We start from the raw sequence: 22516 nt of genomic DNA, 5'->3' as shown, positions 1-22516 counted from the left end.
AAGTAAGTGGACGAGCCTAAGAACCTCAGACAATACACATTAAGATATAGGGTTTCCTTACGTCACTACCACAATATGAGGGCTCAGAGTTCTGGCCCCACTGAGTGCTGTGACCTAATTAATTATACACCAGCACAGGAAGCTTCTTGCGGGGGAAAAAAAAGACCAAAAAATCCCCAAACACAAAAACCCCAAGATTACAACAATAACAAGAAGAACAAACCAAAACCCACCCAACTCAAACAATAAAAAACCACCCTCCCACACAGTAAAACACTTCTTGGACTAGATAGCAACCAGAAAAATGGGAAAAATGCTAGATTTATTTTAGAGGCTTGAAATGGAAGGGAGGAATCTGCAGTCCACAGTCAGATAAGGAGCATATGGTAGAGCTGAGGCAAAACTTAAATCCCCTCATGCAGCCATTGCTCTTAGAGAAGTCCATCCTTCCTCTCATGATATCCTTCATGTCCCGCTCTCTTCCTTTAGCCAAAAAAATCCCTATTACCCTGACTGCTTCTCTCCTCAAAGGAGCTCCAACTGGATAATTAGTTTTGTAAGATAGTATATGCTTATCAAACCTTATGCTTATCAAGGCTGCCATGAACTTTCAAGCACTAATTAAAATGTTATTTTCACATGCTCCCAGAGCAGTGAATGCAACACTCATCCCACAGCAGCGCACAGGAAGCCAGATTTATATCCCCAGAATTTGCCCTGCTCCACACAAAATGAATGGATAAAGACACAAATTATTTTAACGCAAATTGCAACCAAGGGAAGGTAGTTTGGTTCTTCTAAAACTGCAACAACACAAAACTTAGTGCTCCTTTTAGGAGGAGGCCATAAACAGCCATACTTCCAGAGCTTCTTTCCAGGAAGGAAAAGCATTCCCAGCAGAGGGAAGGGTGCTGCCCATGCAAGAGCAGCAGATGCTGCATTCCTGCAGACCGAGCTCATGGAAAACAAAAACCAGAAATACCTACAAGATGCTGATTGTTGATTTCTCCTCACAGGAGGAGGAGAACAAACAGGCCTGTAACGTTTTCCCCCATCTACTGACATTCAAATAGGTAGAAGAATATAAAATATTGAAGCAAATCTTGAGGTGCTACTGCAAGTGCAATTTTCCCATTTTACTGTAAGAAACACACACAGAAACAAGGTCCTCTGCATTCAGTAGTTTTATTTCAGACTTTACAGAGCTGGTGACAAAATCAAAATAACCCCATAAGTGTAAGGTAGCATCAGGTGCAACAGTGCCATCCTAAAATTAGCCCCACCACAACAAAAAAAGACAAATTACCTCAAACTGATGCACTCTCAAAGCTTGTTCAGATGTCCTCAGGACAATGGCTCTAAGACACGAAGAGGTTTCTCCTTTCCTTCGCTTTTCATGATAAACTCAGAAATAATTTAGGAAACAAACCCTGACAGTTTTTATATTCCATTTTCCAAAACCTAAGGAAATTAAAAGACTGTATGTGATATTATCTGCCTCTATATTCCAGCTGACCATACAATCACTGATAATACGAGTTATTTATCCACCTTCTCAGGAGAGCATCAAACCCTGTCCTGCCTAAGAAGCTCAACCCTGAACATTCAGATTATCTTATTTCAAATTATCTTAGGGAACACATCTATACACTCTCTGTTCCAGTCATTTTGATTGTAAGAGTTGTACAGCACAAGGTTATCCCGGTTATTACTAATCAATCATGTTGGAGGGTGGGAAATATCCTCTCTTACATCTTTTTCTGATCTCATTATCATATTAATCTGAGATCGGGATTTTGGAGTTAATCTTAAACATCCCCAAAATAAAATTGGCTGGGCATAAAAACAGTGATATACATATATATATAGATGGAGAGAGAGAGAGGAAGGGAGACAGCATGTCCTCTTAAAGCAAATTAATTTGTCTGGTTTAGCTTGTAGATTTAAGCAGTCAAGAAAACAATTAACACTTCACAGTCTCCTTGAAGCTCAACGATCTGATATTGAGAGCTTCAGATTCAGGCAGGCTTGAAAAGCAAAACTGTTTAGACAGTTCCCTCAAAACAGCCATAAATGGCTCAATAAAAGCTACATTCCACTCAAATATTAACCACACTCATTCTAATAGCTTCAACGTGGCACCAAGAGGGGTTTTGGTTTTGTATCGTGGTTGTGTTGAGGTTTTTCCCAGAAAACAACCCAGCTCTGGGAACTGGTCCCTACTGCTGGTACCGCTGTGGGAAGGGACGGCAGATAACTTTCTGTTTGCAGCAGAAGTCAACTCCTTGGAGAAATCCCAGTCAAAAGCCTTTGCTGGCTCCAGAGGGGTTTTCCTGAAGGACTGGATGCTGAGCAATTACCACCACCAACCTCCAAATGCTGTCTGCAAGCAGGTCAGTAATGCCAAGGGTACTCCAGAACTTGCTGCTAGATTGCAGTCAAAAACCTTCAAGTTAGTGAAGAATTCAGGTACATCACACGTTTTGGGTTTTAAAGAGTAAAAAGCACCAGAGATTAAGAATCAATAAAGCACAAGCTGAGGGTTGGACTTCAGATCACATGACATGAAACAAATTTATTCTTTATCTATTTGCTCTTTCCCTCAAATGCAGCAGGTTATTACCAACTTGGTCAAATGAGCAGCAAGATCAAAAAAGGCCTCTTTGATGTTCATCCAAGGAATATGAGGGGGCCAGGGATGATTCCAGTAGTGACATGGCCAAGAGGATGTGCCTCATGTTAAAGCAGTTTTCACCTGCCACATGGGCACAGAGCTTATAAATAACAGGTAATCCTAACATGACTATGTTTGCCATAAAAAATGGTAGAAGTAAATAGGTGTGACCCAGCTGGTGGGAAGGGAATCAGCTATAAAAGAAATCACTAACACAAAGTCTCACCATTTATTTTCTTAAGCAATACAAAATAGGTTACAGGTCTGTTTTAAGCACAATGACACACAAAAGCACAGTTCAAAATTTCTGTTTACTTTTTTGATCCATCACAAAAATTAATGGCAGGTTTTTCTCTCTCGGATTTTCACCTTTACTTCAGTCAAAGCACGTGAGTTGGAGCAAACACCTCCTCAAAAGCACAGCTTGGAAGCTCAGCAACCCCGTTCTCTCTTGGCAGAACTCCCACTTCTCAATTTTACATGAGATAAGGATTTTAGATGGTGAGCCTTCACCTCCTTGGGCAAGTTAATTTCCCCCTTGTGCAGCCAAAGCCTCGGGCGGGGCAGTGGCAGAGTCCTGTGTGCCAGTCCTGCTGTCCACAGGACACTTTGAACAAAATGATTTCTAGGTACTGCAGAAACTCATCAGAAGTATTTAGTCATATAATTTTTATATCAGAAGACAATTTTGAGAAGAACAGACCACTGGGAGCTGGATGCAGTCTAGCCTTAATACACATGGAATTAAAAAAGTTGGAAAAGCCCTCTAAGACCGTCAAGTCCAATCATTCTCCCAGCACTGCCCCATGTCCCCAAGTGCCACATCCACACAGCTCTAAGTCCCTCCAGGGATGGGGACTCCACCACCTCTCTAGGCAGCCCCTTCCAATGCGTGAAACCATCCCAGTGAAGAAACTGCTCCTAATATCCAACCTAAACCTCCCCCAGCATAAGTTCACCTCCATAATAATACCACTTTTATTTAATACCACTTCCTACAAAATAAGCTCTGGTAACAGACTGAAAAAGCAGTGTTTTCACCATTATTTCATTCACTCATTTAAAATTACTCTGTCAATTTTAAATTAGGCATATTTTTCCCTTCTCTTCTAACTTCTTTAGGCTGTTCAGTAACCTGACCAATAAAACCCAGCAGAACAATCATAATTTTACAGAACAAGCTCATGCTTGAAGCAAGAATTGGGCAGGGACGCAACAGAGGCCAAGCTGGCAGTGCAGGAAAAATCTCATGGTGCTGTTTTTTGCAAACATGAACTTCCCGTGAGCTGTTCTGTGCCCACAAAACACCAGCTTGGATGTTGAGAGCGGCAGACTTCCCTTTCTTCTGGATGTCAGCTCTCGGCCTCGGGAAAACACACACACACTCCCTGCCCCCCTCCAACTTCCTGGAACACTGCTGCACATTAAAATATTGCACACACAAATCTGTTCCCTGGATGACAATGCTGAACTAACATCTAACCCAGAAATCTCATTCTCAGAGTTTTATGCACCAGCGTGACCACTCAGCCACGGGAGCCATTCCTGCTTAGTGCAACTCTGCGTCCCTTCCACACATCCTAATCTGAATTTTCCCCACCCCAAGCAGTTTATATGGAATTAATACAATGCCAGGAAAGATGTGGAGAAGCAAAGGCACAGCAATTAGCTTTCACCCATCTTCAAAGACAATAATATTTCTCCCTCTAAATTGCTTTGCTGTCAAATAGCAACCGTACCACAGCATGCAAATGGTTCAGCGAGCCCAATATTCCATTTCTGGTGGTGTCCAACAGCTGAGACTCCTCAGTCAAATGCAGGAACAGCTGGGGACACAGATGCCTGAGATGAGACAGCTCTCCAAGTGGTTCTTGCCTAACATCAGGCAGGATCCTGGGTGATTTTCAAGAAAATGTGGGCATTTTTCCATGACTATCTACTAGTAATTGCCTCTTTTCGTGGGAGCATGGAGCTCTGCAGATTAGTTCCATAAATAGCAATGCCTTCATATATTTGCCTCCTTTTCCGATCAAGCATGTCCTTTCCCAGGGTGGAAGTGAAGTCTGCACCCCGACGTGCTCCTGCTGCCACAAGTTATTTTTTAAAAGTCAAGTTTTCCCTGGTTACTCCTACCAGTCAGCTTTTCCAGTTCATACATATCTGCATATACAGGAGCACCTATATAATCCTGTCAGCATTTCCTCTCTAGGCATCTTGACTCTCTGAGTGACGCAAATGGATGTCAGTTTGCAAAAATTGTAAGATATAAAACAAAGATAAACAGGATTATGACGTGTTCAATTTTTGACAAGCCTTTCTTTAACTGGGATTTCTGCTTATCATTCCACATGTATTCCTTGTATAGCTCACTGAAATATGATATATATACTTTGTTGCATCACTGAGATATTTTTTAATTTAAAATTAATGTTTTTCCACTCATTGTACATTCATCCCAATGAACACACTCCCTTATCTGTAATTTCTGCACAAGAAATCGATTTATGTGCAGTTTTGCCACCTCACTACTAAGGCACTTCCACACTAAAATTAGCATTTCCCATTATGATCCAGGGAGCTGAAGGTCTCTAACACTCCCCCACAGCAAGAGCTGCTAAGTCATGGCTTATTTCCAGCTTTTAGCAGCTTTAAGTGGAGTTCTGGAGTCACACTAAGCAGTCACCCACACACCCCAGGCAGGTGAAAGGCGGCTTCACCTTGCTCTGGGCAGAGCCAACATTGTGTAACTGCTCAGGCTGTGCCAAGCAGGAGCTTATCCTGCCTCTCCACATGCTCCTGCCTCAGCAGCATGGGATTCCTGGCTAACAGAGAGCACAGGGAGCTTGCGTGGGCCTGCAAGAACACCCTATTACAGTTTTTAGCAATCAAACTGTTTTCAAATTTAAAGTCACGTGTGTTTTGTTACCATTCCTGCACTTTGCACTTAACCCTTCAAAATGAGTGGACTAATGTTGCTTAGTCTGTGAGACCCCAATACTTCTTTTCTGGTAGCATTTTTTCAGTACCTAAGTCTTTGCCAGGATTCTGTCTGAATTTGCCCTAATCTTCATTTCTTCAAAAGGATTAAAAGCTTCTTCAGCTTTGTAAGAAGAAAGAAACTTCAGTCCAAAGACAAACTCAAGGAGTTTTAACACGCTGGTCTGTTCATTTTAACCCAACCATTGCCTGAAGTCCATCATCCACATGAAACCAGCAATTTATTACCCACTTGAATCATAGTTTGGGTTGGAAGGACCTTAAAGCTCGTCCCATTCCAACCCCCTGCCATGGGCAAGGACATTTTCCACCATCCCAGGTTGCTCCAAGCCCCATCTCCTCATGACCTTCTTTAGGACTGTCAGATGTCTCAGAAAGAAAGCAGGAATTGGAATGGCAGAAGAATCCTCTAAAAATATTCTTGCCTATGTATAATATACTTGGGCTTCACCGAGTTCCTCATCAAAGCAGAAATCACTGAGCTCAGCTGCTGCAAGGCTGCAAAAATCCTCAAGCCTAAGATAATAACACACACCCCTTCTCAATTTCCAGATCTCCTTAAAAACAACCAAATTGAGTGTAAGCGCCACAACTGGATGAGCAAAAAAAGCGTCTGTGCGAGCACAGAAAAATAAACTGGTTTAAATCCAGAAATAGATACCTTAAAAGCAAATCTTTATAAAGATCCTCAATTACTGAATTATCTACTACAAAGCACTAATTATAAAGACATTACAATAGCTGAAAAGGAAAAACCCAGCCTGGTTTAACACACTTGTCAGCTCCAGTTAGCTGCACTCATTCCTTGGAAGAGGTTTTTACCCTGCGCCAGTCTTTGGAATCTCTCTGTTCTGCAAAACAAGAGGGAAAGCAGCTAGAAACCACAAACTGCAACAAAAGTACAGTGAAGTCAGCACTTGTTTCATTTTTAAGCATTTTCTCTTAATAAAAAGGCTCGAAGGTGGTTTGCTGGGCAGATTTAATGAATGCTTTGCTTTACAAGTATCACTGCTGATTCACAGGGCTGTGCCAGACTGATACACCACTGATCTCTGAGCTCATATCAGTTACACATCAATTACAGTGATGTCTGCAAGACAGCATAAACCTCCTTTGTCTGACCTGTCAAAAAAAAATTAAATCTTCTTAATAAGTCTTGCTTGGGAAATGTAAAATTACACCACAAGCAAATCGATAGTTAAAAGAAAGAAAAAAAAAAAGGCTATAAAGGAGCCTGGAATAATTAGAGTCAATTTGGAGATTTTCCAAAAAATTAATTCCCATAAACATTCCAATTGTTGCCCAGGATTTATCTATTCACTTCACCTACAATGAGTTCACACCCTCTTCCAAGCCCCAGCCACCCAGTAAGAATGCTGTGAGTAATCTTTGCGGCACAGAGTAAATCCCGAGTTGATAAAGAAACTTCAGCCTTGACCTTTGCAACAGGGAGAGCAGAGGGAGCAGACAGCTCAGGAAGGCAAACAAAGGAGGGGACAAGTCATGCTAATGGTATTATCCATCCACAGCGAATCCCTGGAGCTTCACACATCCTTGAGGGGAGATTTTGATTTACAGAGGTCATTTGGGGAAATTTGTGACAGAAACTCAAAGCTCTGTCACAATTAATTTTGTGAAGGCAGCTAAAGAAAAGGGTGAGCATTTCCACATGGTATAATTTTAATTTTAACACAAGAAGCCGCCACTCAACCAAACCCACCCCCCGCAACAGCCCAAGGTTAATAGCAAAGCCTGCCCAGCCTGGAGGTCATCCCATGGATTTTAAAATTGATCTTTTGTACGTGATCAAGTTACTGAAACCTGCACAACACCATTAAGGATTGCTCAATAAAATAACTGCTGCCTCTCTCTCCAGCTCAGGAAAGGTCATTTCTTGGTTAAGGAATAACAGGAGAATACCAGATTTTTTTCAGCCATGTGAAAAGAGACTTTTTTTAAGAGCAACTGTTTTACATGTACTTATTAATCCTCAAGTCTCTAGAGGAATGTGTAAGTAATATACTCAAGAAAAAGTGAGGTCCATCAGTCATCACCCAGATTTTCAAAACATTCCTTATTTTTTAATGTCAAATTTCAAACAGCTACATTTTTCTGAACACCTGACAACATTTCAGTGGCAATTACATGGACACAGCTTGCCACATCCAACAGTCAGATCCCACATACCTCAAGTTGGGGGATTTATTTACATCTCCCAATCTCCCAGGCTTGGTTTCTCCCAGAGAGGATGGAAGGGGGGAAAAAATGCGTAAATCCAAAAGTCATGGGTTGTTTTTCCAAATGTCACTCCCTGCCAGAGCACAGCTGAGTCACGACAAGTGGGGATGTGACAGCACAGAGTTCTGTTTCTAAAATTCTTTTCCCAGTTCCTAAATTTGCACTGGCATCTCAATGAGAAATGCAGCAAAGCTCTGGAGGTTTTCAAACTTGCCCTGCTTTGCAAGCACCTGAACTGTGTATTTACAATATTATTTACTTCTCTTTTCCCTGTTCAGTTAAAAGGTTTGCCAGAATTCCTTCAGCTCACTTGAGACACCAGAAAAGTCTGAAATCCAAAGGAATTGATTTTGTAACAGAAGGCGAAGTAGTTGATGGTGGATTTGGAAACGGAAGCAGAACCTGGGCATAAATTAACCTCCAGACTTAGAAAAACTGCAGCTAAGACTAACCTTTTCCTTGAGCTGATTTTTAAGACTCCTCTGATGGAGCTGCAGAAGCCAAGACAATTCAGCAGCAGCCTCTCAAGGGTGTGACCTGTTCCAAAAGGACCCTGTTCCAAACCCTTACCGCTCTAACTTGTGTTTTTGGGATCTGTTGTCTCACCGTGTGCAGGCAAACCCTCAGTGCAGTTAATGGGCCTCCACTTTCCTCTCTTCTATTAAATCACCCCATGTAAATTTCGTATGCTTCCTGCTTAGATTAGCAGTGGGTATTTGTGAGGATGCAAATGAAGCATTCTTCGCTCCGGTGCTGGATTCTCACACTGAGCTCACCACCTTGGCTGGGACCTCAAGCCACTGCCAAGCCAGCCCTCCCCTGCCAAGGGACACGATTTGCATGATGTGTGGCTGCCCCATGAACGTTTTTAAACACATTTTAGGGACTAGAAACCATGCATTTCATTGCCATGTTTTAGAGAAACCATGAGTTACATTTTTAATCCAGCTGTGGCCGACTCAGCTTCTGAGAATCTCAATTTCCTGCCATTTTTAGCAGTTTTCGAGGCTCAAATCAACGTAGGGTTTTGGCAGCTGAACAATGCACATGTTCCTGGAGGAGGAGGAGGATATTGATACAAACAAAAACACCCCCCCACACACAGCCTGTTTGGTTTTAAGAAACTTATTAAAGCTCCAGTCCCACCGTCTGTAATAAATCTTTCAGCTACTAACAATGGAAGGTAAATATTGCACCTGATGATCTCTTCGCTTGTCCATTTACTACCACTTGGGTTTGAGGAGTTTAAATTATCAGAGAGCAGTTAATGAATACTGACCCCTGATACACAGCTCAGCTTCACATGAAAAATTTAAACAAAACTCTGTTTTGTAATGTGTTTAACTGAATTTTTCTCCTTTCTGTTACCCTTAAGACCTCTTCCTTTTTCCCCCCCAGGAAACAGAGGATTGACTGCAGACATCCAGCAACAGGTTTTGCCTTTTCCTGCACCATTATTTTGTTTCACGCATATATTTTTTCATTTCCTCCCCTTGCATCAAGCAGTAAATGAAATAGTCACAAGCTTAACTCTACCACTTATTGCATGACTTTTCAGTTTCACAGTAATTTAATAGATTAATGCCAGTTCCGACACAAACTGGTCCCTACCCTCAGCCACCTCTCCACAGGTTTTTGACGCATGGAATGCCCCACTGTCGAGAAACTCCTAGAGCTACATCTCTCCAGAATGTTCCCATTCGCCTTCTCACACCATGACCCATTATAAGAAAACAACTGTGAAAATTAATTTCATTCCAAAATGACAAACTGTGCCCCGCTCAAATTGTTTTGCAGATTTAAATTTCTCCTGTCCCATAGCAGCACGCAAGAAAAAAATGAATGTTCATGGACACATTAAGCACTAACATGTTATTGAAAGCAGGAAGAATATGTACAAGGTTTTCCAAGCAACTTCCCAGCGAGGTAAAAATCAGCCTTATTTTATGGATGATGGCAATTACACTGTGGAAAGGATATATGTAATTTTTGAACCGAAAAACCTTCTATCAAGGCCTACATTTCCTACTTGTTAGACTCATATTTCATTTATGCAATCTGACCTACCCAATTCAAAAATCTTACCTGCCATCTCCTTTTGAAAGGTTGGTGTTTATGGGGTGAAGAATAACCTTGTTTGCATCCACATCCACCACACATTTTGTATGCAGATCAAGCTCTATAAAGAAATGAGAGAGTGTCAAGTGCTGCTCCTAAAGCACTGGGATTATATACACCATTACTTCCTCCAGACACCAAATTTATTCATGCAGTCTGACAGCCACCCATCAGCTAGAGAATAGAAACAGGACTTTTGCCAAATTCCACTTCTAGGGATATTCTGATGGGATGGATCCTGTCCAGCTTTAAAGCAAGCACTCTTTTCAAAGCAAGAAAAAGCACTTGGGTTTCACTGAAGGACAATCAGCATATACAAGGGCAGTATGAAATTTCTTCTGGGGGAAAGGAACCATTTAGGCTTGGTACCACTTTGACAGCTCTTCTTATTGCTCCCTCAATGCCTCACAGGCTCACAGGGAAAGCTGGCCCTGCCATCTGCAGCGCATTTTCCCCGGCCACTGCTGTGATATGGTGCCAGCTGTCAGTCCTGGGGCACCTGCTCGCAGAAATTCAAGTCCCATCAAAAATAATTTAGGTGCAAGCATGTAGAAAAGGGTTTGTCCTTCCCCCACAGGCTCCCGGGAAGTCCAGCTCTGCCAATTGACGCTAAGCAGTGGGATGTGGACTATGAGTAATGAGGATATTTGGAGTGTGTGAGAATTCTCGGCCGTAGAGGTGGGGAAAGCAAAATAAAAAGCTTCAGATAACACTGACAGCAGTCCAAAGTATCCACCCAGTGACAAACAGAGTTAGGTATGGGATAAAGCACACAGCCTGCACCCGGAGTCACTGCTACAGACATGCAGGACACGGGGCCTGGACACAAGCATGTCCCTGCATGGTGACAGTGGCCCTGGAAAGTGCTCCCAAGTGCTGATTCCAATGGCCATGACGCACTGTTCACACCCTCCCACGCCAGGATGACGAGGGGCTACGCTGAACAACCCCACACAGGGTACAGCACCTCAGCTGAATCACCCAAATACGCTCGTGTCTAATCATGTTAATTATAATCCTCATCCTCCTTCATCTCTGCTCTTTCCTTCTCAGTCACCTGTACTTGCTCTTTCACCTCACAGCACCTTATAAACTCAGACTGGAAATCTCTCAGACAGGGACCACAGATCTTCATTGCACAGCACCTTGCAGACTTCTTGCTCCTGGTAAGTGACATAGTAAGAGGGAGGTTCTTCCACGGGCATTTTTGGAAAGAAATGTTACAGCCTTTCGCTACCTGACACGCAGCAAAGAAACGCAAAGCTCAAGATCACTGGCCAAAGCAGGCAGTCACATGAAACTGAAATCTTCCTGAGCAAAACCGCTCCTCTGTTATTACACTGTGCTTTTCCAGGAGGAAGAGCCAGACGAGTTCCAGAAGCCAGTGTTTATTTTAATTTCTCCCCACACCCTGAAAGCCAATTTACCTATTATTAATATGCAACACATGCTTGCTTAGATGAAACCACGTTCTCCATACGTCCCATATCCGACAAGGCACTTTATCTCGGTCTGGCCGGTTAGTGATTAACACTCTGTACTGCAGTGACCTGCTTTTCCCAGCTCCTGAAGAAGGGTTTTACCTGCCTCATGCAAAGCACAAGGTCTGCAAGCAGCATGGTCTCCGTCACATTTTTTTAGTGCAGCTCTTGAGAGAGAACGCCCATGGCAGGCTTTGCATCCATGACTGCCCAGTTCATTAAACCTCTCTTTGTGAAATATCCTTAAGAAAGCACACAGGCAGGATAAGAGACTCCCTGAAAGTCAAATGTCCTTGCAGGAAAAAAGATTCAAAGCCAGTTTGTCCCGTGCAACACACCTTGTCTGATTATCACCTCTCACAGATAACATTAAAACCCCTCACCTTGGTGTGCTGCACGGTTTTGGAAGATGTGGTGAGCCAAACTAGCAGCCATTGCCAAGCAGAGAGGTCCCAGTCCTTCCCTCCTGTGCCTGTTGCTCACCTTCTGACACTACCATGCTCAGAAGATCCTCTGTAAGTCACCTCACGTTACTTCAACAGCAGAAAACCCAACATGGAACACAGATGTATCCAGACCCTATGGAAAGCTCCATCCCCACTGAAACCTTGGCCATGCAAACAGGACGGGAGACCTGTGCAGAGGGAAGAAAGGAGCTGGGAGAAACCTTGTCCCAGCAGAGATGAATTGCTCCACCAGTTCATGGTGTCACATGAAATAAACCCCTGAGAAACAGTTATACTGAGCCTCTAAGCTGGGTCTGGATCCAGACAGCCTTAAGGCTGCTTATCCAAGTTACCTTAGCCAAAGGCTCACATGGCAACTCTCCTTTCGGCTGAAGAAACACTTTAAATCCTGTTTGAACAGCACATCATTCACCTTCTTCAAATTCTGGCTCCATTACATTCCTTGACAGATTTCTGAATCCTTTAATGCTTCCAGTACACTGAGAGATGAATCTTAGCCACTACTGAAACTTATATCATCATCATTTCCACCTCATTAAGTTTTTAATATCATTAAAGCAGGTTGGCCTTCTAGTCAAATTATCTGCCTGCTCTTTCGGATATGATCACACCAGGACTCCACCCTTACTTTTACTAGTTTCAGTGTCTCCCAGGTGAGCTGGGTACTTGCTGCTCCTGAACAACAAGCAAAATTAGGATGCACCAAGATAAGATCATGAGGATGCACATCCAAACATCCCACTTAATTTGTCCTGTAGTAAGGACTCACTTGTCAAAGTTTGGTATTATTTTCTTCAACTATTCAGGTGTGGTTTTTTTCAGGCAGCATGAAATTTAGAAATTAAAGATGAAATTAAAAGATGACAGAAGTGGCTCGCTGTCAGACTTTGGAGATTTATCCCAATCTTTGCACCTTAAACAAAAAGAAAATCTCACCTATTATTACTGCTAACCTGCTTCTACCTTCCAAGAAAGGAAATTACCAAGAAAACACAATCAACTACTCATTTGCTTTATCAAATAAGAAACTAATCAGCTAATTGCTCTTTGAAGAATTAAAACTCAAACTCTCAACATCAAGAACCATTTATTGCAGGGAACGAAAATCTCTTTCACAGCTTCAGAGTAAGAGAGCTGTGACATCCATAATAAGAGGGTAACACGTATCTGAGTCACTTCTCCACATTTACATTTCACAGCTGTAGACGTGTTAAGCAAAGCTGGGCTGAGTGTAAGAATAATTGTTGTGTCCAAGCTACTCACAGAGAGTTCCTTGGATGAGTTTTTATTTTACTTGTGAAACTGGAAGGTGGGGGTTGAAGGAAGCCACTCTCCTTCCCCTTTCCCATGATTTTTCAGCTCCTCACAAGACTTGACTAAAACTGGGATTCAATGCAGATCTTAGCTGAAACCATGCTTGTGTCAATCCCAAATTACTATTACACCTTTGATAAAAGCCTTGTGGGTGTTGTAAAAATCACTCCTACTCCCCACATACACTTTGGGCTTTTTCACTAAGAATTTCAGTGTGTTTCAAACAGGGTGGAAAAGTCAGCAAGCAAGAGACAGCTGAAAAAGCGAAGCCAGGAGCAGCCTAGCGCTGCCAGGAATGGTGGATTCAGCAGGCACTGGTCCATTCCCACCACAGGTAGGAATTTCCAATCCCTCTGTAACAGCAGTCATGTGGCTGATAAATAAACTCCCCCCAGCAGATTTTCCAGAACAGAGTTAGGAAACACTGGCAAAGGTGCCACTTGAAAATGTACTAATCAGGTTTGGGGCAGAGACAAGGAGTGTGTGTGAATCCTGGAGGAAAGGGAGAGACGTATTTTGGGAAACACTGGATGTTTTCACCTCTGGGAAATTTGTGTCTTTGCTTACAGATCAGGTAGGGAACTGTTTTCATGGATTGGCTGCGACTACTGACAACAGACGTCTGATAATGTTGTACCCAACTCTAGTGGCTGCCTCGAGTGGCACAACAAAAACACCTGAACTGCCACGTGCTGACACTGCAGCTTCCTCAGCCACGACCCCAAAAACCATCCCACTTAAGGGTCACTGCATTTCAGAACCAAACAAAGTGATCCTAAGAGATGGCTTTTGCAGGGCAGCTTGAAACAATCTTAAAATGAACAATGATACAGTAAATAAGGGGGGGTCTGCAAGGTTTTAAATTCATGACTGGGGGGGAGGGGCATGGCATCATAAGACCTTTTAGTACCACAGCCAGGGTAGATAAAGACCTGTCTTAAATTATGTGACCCTCCATACTTGCCTCTTTACATTCCCTATTTTTTCAGAGTGTATAAAGTGACAGCAGCCTTCCAGTGCCTAAATGTGCTACAAGAGAGCTGGAGAGGGACTTGGGACAAAGACCTGGAGGGACAGGACACAGGGAATAGCTTCCCACTGCCAGAAGACAGGGGTAGATGGGATATTGGGAAGGAATTGTTCCATTTGAGGGCAGTGAGGACCCAGCCCAGGTTGCCCAGGGAAGCTGTGGCTGCCCCTGGATCCCTGGAAGTGTCCAAGGCCAGGCTGGAGCAACGTGGGCTAGCAGAAGGTGTCCCTGCCCATGGCAGGGGATGGAATGGGATGAGTTCTAAAGTCCCTTGCAACCCAAACCATTCTATGAATTAAGGGAAAGCACTTCCCACTTAATCAAGAGCTTTGATTTCCATGTAAATTTTTCCACTAGATCTCAATTTAAGGAATTAAGTTTATGAAGGCTGACAATGTTCCAGCCTTTTCAAATACCATTTGATCCTGAATCCCACTGAAACAGAGACATGAGCCTGGTGTTACAACACAGTTCAAATAAAAGTTGTCAGCAGATTCCTCCTGGTCCCACTAACCAGATTTAGGGCAGCTGTACTTTCAGTGACACCTCAGGACCCTTTGGAGATGGGCCTCCAGCTCTATAGAGTTACTGGGAACCAGAACAACTGGCCTTGTAGAGCTTCACAAAAGCTGGAAAAACCAACTGAAGTATAACAAATAAAATGTGAAAGGTTTAAAGTGCCTCTCCTAAGCTCATAAGCCAAAATTGGCCCCAAATACAAAAGCTCAAATAATCTCCTGTAAAGACAGACGATAGAAATTTTATATTTTAAATTGCCAGTAGATTTTCAGGAGATTAACATTCCCTTGGAGGTTAGACCTGGAATGTTGTGGCCTGAGCCGTCAAGTTGTATTGGAGAAGAAATTGTAGTTGGTTTCTCCTACCTTTCTTGATCTGGAAAAGCAAGTGGCAAAAACACTGAGAAATATTTAAACAGTAACTTTAAAATATTTATTTATCACACAAATCAATTAAGAGCCAACTAAAAAAAATGACAGGCTGTTGTTTGAGGTTTTCTGTTGTTTTTTTGTTTGACACAGAAATGCGAAAGCCAGTTCAAAGACAACAAGTCCTCAAGTTTCCCTGCCAATATCTGTTTCCCAAGAGTGACTTTTCTCTTTGCCCTTTGCTACATAGGAGCCAACACAAATAAAGGCAAAACTAAATGAGGAGATGAGTGAACGTGTAAATAACTTCCATCTACACGATAATGTTAAGGGCTTATATGCAAAAAAGAGTGTAAAAACACTTTTAGGGAACTGGTTATGAGACATAGTGATGATAAATTCTGACTAAAATACAGTAATTTGACTTGTAATCTACATCTACCAACATGAAGGTATCTTTCAAGCCTCTCTGTTGTATGAACTGCTCAAATGTAAGTCATGAAATTTTCAGTTTGCAGCGATTAAAGGTCATTAAATATGTACGAGTGCATCTGGAAGGGGACACAATGATATCAGAGCTTGTCTGTCAGGGGAAAGTCAACTCAAACTCATGAGCACATGGAACAGGCAAGGTGCCCTCTCACGTTAATTCCATGTTGTCCAAACGCTAGGAAAACCCGTGTTCTATCCTTTGCTGCTTCATTTTCTGCAAGGAAAGAGTTCCCCAGACAGCTTTAGTGAAGGTACTTCATGTATCTGGACATGGACCTTTCTCTCGGCCAACTCTGCTGCTGCAAACACCGCTTGGCTCGTGGGAACTGAGCAAATAAATCAGAGTGGGGGACTCCGGCAAGCTCTGAGGAAGTTCAACACTCTGGAGTCAACAGGCATGAAATGCAAGAGAGTTTGCTCTGCCACCAAGCACCCAAAAGCCCAGGCAGAGCTATTCCAAGTGTATCTGATCTTCAGGGGGAGCAGCCAACCTGAAACCAGAGCAGGATGGGAACCTCCCCCTGCCCTTGGAGCTCCGAAGGTGCAATTAGCACTAAAATTCCTTTGTGGCACCCACGTTGGATGTCTGGGAGTCTCTGGCTGTGGGGAGTAAGGCTGTAGCACCTTAGGAGCTCTTAAAATACGATTGCCTCACAAGATGAAACATTAACTGCATCCTTTACCCATTTGGCACCTTATCTCAAGGTTAAGCCTGCTCCCAGCCCAAACACTATTTTATAGCTTATCAACCATCACCAGGAAACATTCCAAACTCCAGGCACTCATGCATTATGAGGACAATGGTGAAGAGAAGTCGTGTGGTTTGCACATTGCCATCAGGATACAAGAGGTGCCACTTCACTCCCTCTAACACCGCAATTAATCTTATAAACCCGCTTGCACAAACTCCAATTTATAGACAAATTGTCTCTGTTGTAATCTCCATGGGAAAACAAACAAACAAGAGCACAGGAACAACCCCCACCTCCTCACCTCAAACCCCGAAAACATTTCAAGTGGCTGGAAATGAAACCTTCTCCAAAAAGGGTTGGAGGACATAAAATTACCACCCGACACAGTGATCAGAAGCTTGTACAGACACAAAAGCAAATTCCTTCCTTACAAGCATGGGAAACAGAACCTTCACCATCAAAGCATGAGAAGATCCCTGTTTGGACACTGATAGTCTGGATAAATATGTATATCCACAGATACCTGAATGGGTATTTACAGGCAATCCAGGTATTTAAACTGGAGCTGTAGGTGTTACACTACAATTCTAGAGCAGTTTAATCCAGCAGCATCGCCAGAATACAGGCAGTTGTTTTCCTGCCTATCTTGTTTAAAAAGTATTGACCCAAGTGAGACGTAGCAGTTTGGTCTGGCTTAAGTGTCATCAGCCATATCCTTGAGCGTAAGTTGCTTTCTTTTAAAATAGAACAACTTTTATCAGTGTTAATTAACACTGCACTGAACTGATCCAAAAGCACAAGAAAAAACAATGACTTGAATATACTAATGTACTGCCTGTACCCAAACATCACCTGAAAACAAAGCATTCAGTCAGAAAAATCTTAATTAAAAAGCCTTCAGCTGTCATTTGCTTTGCTTCGTGGTATGGCTTGAGATTTGCATTTACCTGAAATATGATGAATATCTGCTAAGAGAAGTCAAACACGACACTCATGAAAGGAAATCCACCACAGCTCTTAAATAAAACAGCAGAAGAACTTCCTGATTGTTATCAAACCCCCATTTGAATAACACAGTGCACTAGGAAATACTTTAGTGAATTACAGAGCCAAGAAAATAAAAGACCAGGAGCCTTATCTAACAAAACAATACTGAATTATTTAATTCATAAAAGCCTGTTAATCGAGATCCCAGTTTGCAAAGTAGAAGGGATGTAAAAAAAGACGCCTCTGTTGCCACCCAGCAGAGCCTCCAACTTCAGACGTGGCACTGCGAACGTGTGGACGCAGCAGCATTTTTATAAAAGCAAAGCTTCCACACAGGCTTTGTAGGAATTGAGGTCTAATTTGAAGCAAGATGCAAAATAAAGTAGCCTGGATGCAAAAAACCCCAAACCCAAGCACAATTAGAAATGCTTCCTCTCACTAAAAATGAGTGCTATAAACCGAGTTTATGGATTACCACTCTGCATAAGAATGAAGCAGGACCCTCAATCCAAACACCTTGAAATGCGACCGCTATAAATAACCAATTATTTGATACACAAATCCCTTCCACAGGCAGGCAAGGAACCCATTATGCTTTTATGAGCTGTAAAAACTCCTAACAGTTAAGCGCACCACTTTTATTAACCTAATAAACCCTCGCCTTAAGAAATTCATAACTCAAACACCAAAGACAACCACCACCACCACACGTAAACACTGAGAATATTTCAAAGCTTAACTTTGCACAGTCTCAGCCAACTGACAGGTTTGCAATGTTAAGCCCTTCGGTGCAGAGGGAAGGAAAGAACATTACTCGTGATCCTGAAGAAAACAAATACTTGCTTCAGGTCCAAAGCCCCAGAACCCCACACAAATACTGCTCAGAACAAAATGTATATGAAAGAGCTTCCAGGAAAGCTGCCTCTTGCCTCAAAGCCTAATAAAAAAAAGCCAGTCCACGGAAGTCTTACAAATGGATGACTCTCCAGAAAATCAGTGGCACAAATTCTTAAATTTAACAATAAATAGGTAAGAAAAATTGCAGCCTTGATATCACTGTTTGTTTCTATAAATTCTAGGTACATCAGAAATACCACACGGAGGTATCAGTTGTTTAGGCCTGACCAAAACATCTGGACTGTGACAAATAATCTGCTGGGAAAAAAAAAACCCACTTCCAGGACATTTTGTTTGAGGGAGAAAATGACATGGATCTTCTAGGCTAGACCTAAATGGATTTGGGTATCACTCAAAAATAACAGGATGTTTAATAGCTGCAAACTGCCAAGAGCAGGGGGTTCAGGCCCCCCTTCTCTCTGATGAGCATCAAGGATTGATACTCAAATGTCCCTCACGCCTGGATGAGCCTCCTGACAGGAGTCACCCTCTCCATAACATTATAAAGTATATACAAAATAAAAGACAAACAGAACTTAGATTTATGGGTCCCTTCCAACTCAGAATATTCCATGAAAGAGAATAACTAGATACAATCTAGATTTCCTCCAGATTCCTTTACTTCCCCCACTGCTTCCCCACAGTTCCTGGCTGGAAAGGGACATGTGGACAAACTCAGGGCTGAACAGATGTAGGGTATATGTGGGAGGGAGAGGTGCATTAGTCACCCCTGGAGATTCCGAACTTCACTGAGAGAGGCCCTGTGCAACCTCATCTCATTTGACGTGCTCCAGAGGTCCCTTCCAACCTGAATTATTGTCTAATCCCGGGGGTGAGGAACACCAAGCAGTCAGGAGACGTCTGGGGCAGAGCCAAGGAAATGACCTATGTCAGGAAAGGGACATGAGCAAGAGGAAAGCCCAAGTCTGTCACTGACACCAGGCACAACCTCTCAGCTCCTCTCCCAGCTCCCACCAACTCCTCCACACTGCCACTCCATCTCCTCCAAGCAATTCTCTGTAAGGATGGATCCTCCTCGGTTTTGAGAGCTGACACCTGAAGTTTAACAAAATGCAGCTTTTGGTCAGAATATCCTCGATTTCCCTAAACCACCAGATTGTAAAGGCATCAACTCCATCTCTTGTTCTGGAAGTGGGACTCAGGAGCTCTTGTGAACTCAGTGAACATTCCCCTGCTGACATTTTACAAGGTGTAGAATCACTGTGTTCAATACTTTAACCCTTTTTCTTTTTTACAGAAAGGAATAAAAAAGATATTTTATGTCAGATCATGTAGACGATAAAGGGCTTCCCCTCTCCCTCCTTTTTTTTTTGCTTCAACTACTGAACTGACTTCACTGGATTCCCTTTCCCCAAAAGGAGTTATTGGCATACTCCTGTGAGAATGTGGGATGAAAAAAAAAGCCACCCAACACATTTCTTGGATTTCTGCCTTCTTCACCTTCCTATTCCTTGGCTGAAGCTGCCTTTTCATACTCACTTCCTCATCATCCAGAGCAAGTTTTTCTAATTAAGACAAGTAATAAACATTTAAACAGCTGCCCAGACCACGGTCTGATTAACATAACCCTTAGGCAAGTTTCGTTGAGGGGGGAAAAAAAACCACCAACAACCCAAAAAACAACAACAAAAAAATTCTCTTGTCAATTCTCGCTTCCTCTTCTGTATTTTCTTGCTTGTTTTTGCCCTTGTGTCGCTGTCATCTGGTTAACAGCGTCCCGCTCAAGCACCGAGGGGTCGGAGAGCAGCGGGGTGAATTAGCACAGGGCAAAATGCAGAAAAAGAGGCATTTTCCCCCAAAACCGCAAAGCAGGAAGAAGGAAGCATTGTCCCAGCAGGAACCGGCTGTAAAGCAGGTGCAAGAGGTGTGGAGAGAGCTGCTCCCCCGGGGAGCGGGCACGGCAAAAATAAAGCCATAAACCCAGGCAGGTTTAGGAAAAGGGATATCAGGAGAGGGGGGCGAGCACAGCGCGGCTGCGGCCACACACCCGCCTGTGCCTATCCAGGGTGTGTTTATTCGTGATAAATAATTAAGCACACACGGACACGCACCGATTCACCCGCACTGAGGCACACCTGTCCCGGTGGACACCTGTCCCCAAGGACCGGCACCCCCGGCCCGCGCCGCTCCCGGGAAGGACAGAGGAGGGGGATGCTGGGGAAGGGGGAGGATCTCACCTCGCCGGTTCATGGGGCGGACACGCACCGCCACCTTCACTTTGGAGTCCCCCATCCTGCCGCTCCAGCCTTCCCGGCTCCCTCGTCCCTGCCCGGCTTCCGTCTGCCGAGGGAGAGCCGGAGCGGGGAGGAGCGCCGGCGAGGGAGGTGCCGCGCCGGGCCAATGCCGGCAGGACTACAACTCCCAGTGGGCACTGCGCCCGCACCGCCCCCTTCACTCCCGGCGGGTCGCCGCGGTGCGCTGCGGGAGCTGTAGTTCTTCCCACTGCCCCTAGCCTGGGAGCGAAGCAGGCTGGATGAATCACGGAATTAATTAGGTTGGAAAAGACCTCCAGGATCACCGAATCTAACCTGTGACCCGTCACTACCTTGTCACCAGACCAGAGCACTGAGTGTCACATCCAGGCGTTCCTTGGACACCTCCAGGATGGGGACTCCACCACCTCCCTGGGCAGCCCCATCCAATGTCTAAGCACAGAATCACAGAACTGGTCAATTTGGAAGTGACCAAAGTGGGTCATCTGGTCCAACGCCTGTGCTCAAGCAGAGTCATCCCAGACGACGTGGCACAGGATTGTGTCCAGATGGTTCTGGAATATCTCCAGTGAGAGACTCTCCACACTCTCTCTGGTCAACCTGTTCAGTGCTTGGTCACTGCACAGGAAGGAAACTCTTCATCATGTTCAGGTGGAAGTTCCTGGACATCATCCCTTCCGTGAAGAAATTCTTCCTAATAAAATGTCCAAACTAAATCTTCTCTGGGGCAGCTTAAGGCTATGTCCCCTTGTCTGTCCCTTGTTCCCTGGGAGCAGAGCCCTATCACCCCCCTGGCCCCCTCCTGTCAGGGAGTTGTGCAGAGCCACAAGGTCCCCCCTGAGCCTCCTTTGCTCCAGGCTGAGCCCCTTTCCCAGCTCCCTCAGCCGCTCCTGGTGCTCCAGCCCCTTCCCCAGCTCCATTCCCTTCCCTGGACACGCTCCAGCCCCTCAATGTCCCTACTGAAGTGAGGGACCCAGGCGTTGTATGCTCGGATGTGTGGTCCTTCAGAATAGAGGGATTCATGAGGGGGTGCAGCCAAAATGGCATTTATAGAGTGGAGGGGGCTCAGGGTCACCCCAGATCCATCCACTCCACCCCTGGGTGGCTGCAGGGGAAGTCCATTGCACCTCAGTCCCCTCCTTTTGGGGGAAGACTGAGATATTTCATGTTGAGCAGACAACAGCATCGCCACTGGAACTTACACACCTCACCTTGGGATTTCATCTCTTCCATAGGGTTTCTGTCAGAAATCACTTTATAAGTCACATCACGTTAAAGATCACAAAACCCAAGAATGGCTGGTATTGGAATTAACCTTAAAGCTCATCCCTTGGGCGGGGACACCTTCCACTATTCCAGGTTCCTCCAAGCCCCATCCAACTGGACGTTGGACGCTGCCAGGGATGGGGCAACCACAGCTTCTCTGGGAAACCTCTGCCAGGGCCTCCTCACCCTCACAGGGAGGAATTCCCTCCCAATATCCCACTCAAATCTCCCCTTTTCCAGTTTGAAGCCATTCCCCCTTGTTCTGTCCCTCCATCCCTTGGCCCAAGTCCCTCTCCAGCTCTCCTGGAGCCCCTTTAGGCTCTGGAAGGGGCTCTGAGATCTCCCTGGATCCTTCTCTTCTCCAGGTGAACACCCCCAGCTCTCCTAGCCTGGCTCCAGAGCAGAGGGACTCCAGCCCTTGGAGCATCTCCATGGCTGGTTTACTCCAACAGCTCCATGTCTTTGCTGTACTGAGGATCCCAGAGAACCCTCATGAGCCGTAAGCCAACATACAGATCCTGGGCTCAGGTCCTGTCTGGGTCTGGTTCCACAGAGCAGCCCCTCATGGCTCCAGTGTCATTTGCTCAGTGAAGGCGGCTCACTAAAAAACCTCAGCAGGAATAATCAGAGACAGTCTGAACAATATCACTGTTTATCCTCACTAGACCCCTCAACCGCTCAACCACAGCCACTGATTGAAAAAACCGAGAACGCAACTATAATGCAAAGATGCAAAAAACCC

At 44.2% G+C, this 22516-nt stretch overlaps 1 protein-coding gene across 3 annotated transcripts in view; it reads right to left on the bottom strand.

The window, feature by feature from the left end:
• KIF13B (kinesin family member 13B) overlaps window positions 1–20579 on the bottom strand; it is a 119535-nt gene extending 98956 nt beyond the window's left edge. For all 3 annotated transcript variants that reach the window (XM_039567986.1, XM_039567988.1, XM_039567987.1), the window contains exons 1-2: window positions 20473–20579; window positions 9995–10088 (exon numbers count right to left, since the gene is read on the bottom strand). In XM_039567986.1, coding sequence (XP_039423920.1) covers window positions 9995–10088; window positions 20473–20527 — 149 coding nt within the window. In that variant the 5' untranslated portion in view covers window positions 20528–20579. The remainder of the gene's footprint in view (window positions 1–9994; window positions 10089–20472) is intronic.
• Between the last annotated feature and the right edge of the window lie 1937 nt (window positions 20580–22516).

Source organism: Corvus cornix, chromosome 3, assembly GCF_000738735.6.
Source record: "Corvus cornix cornix isolate S_Up_H32 chromosome 3, ASM73873v5, whole genome shotgun sequence".
In the NCBI taxonomy this organism is placed as follows: domain Eukaryota; kingdom Metazoa; phylum Chordata; class Aves; order Passeriformes; family Corvidae; genus Corvus; species Corvus cornix.
This window is presented reverse-complemented; position numbering and strand designations above follow the sequence as displayed.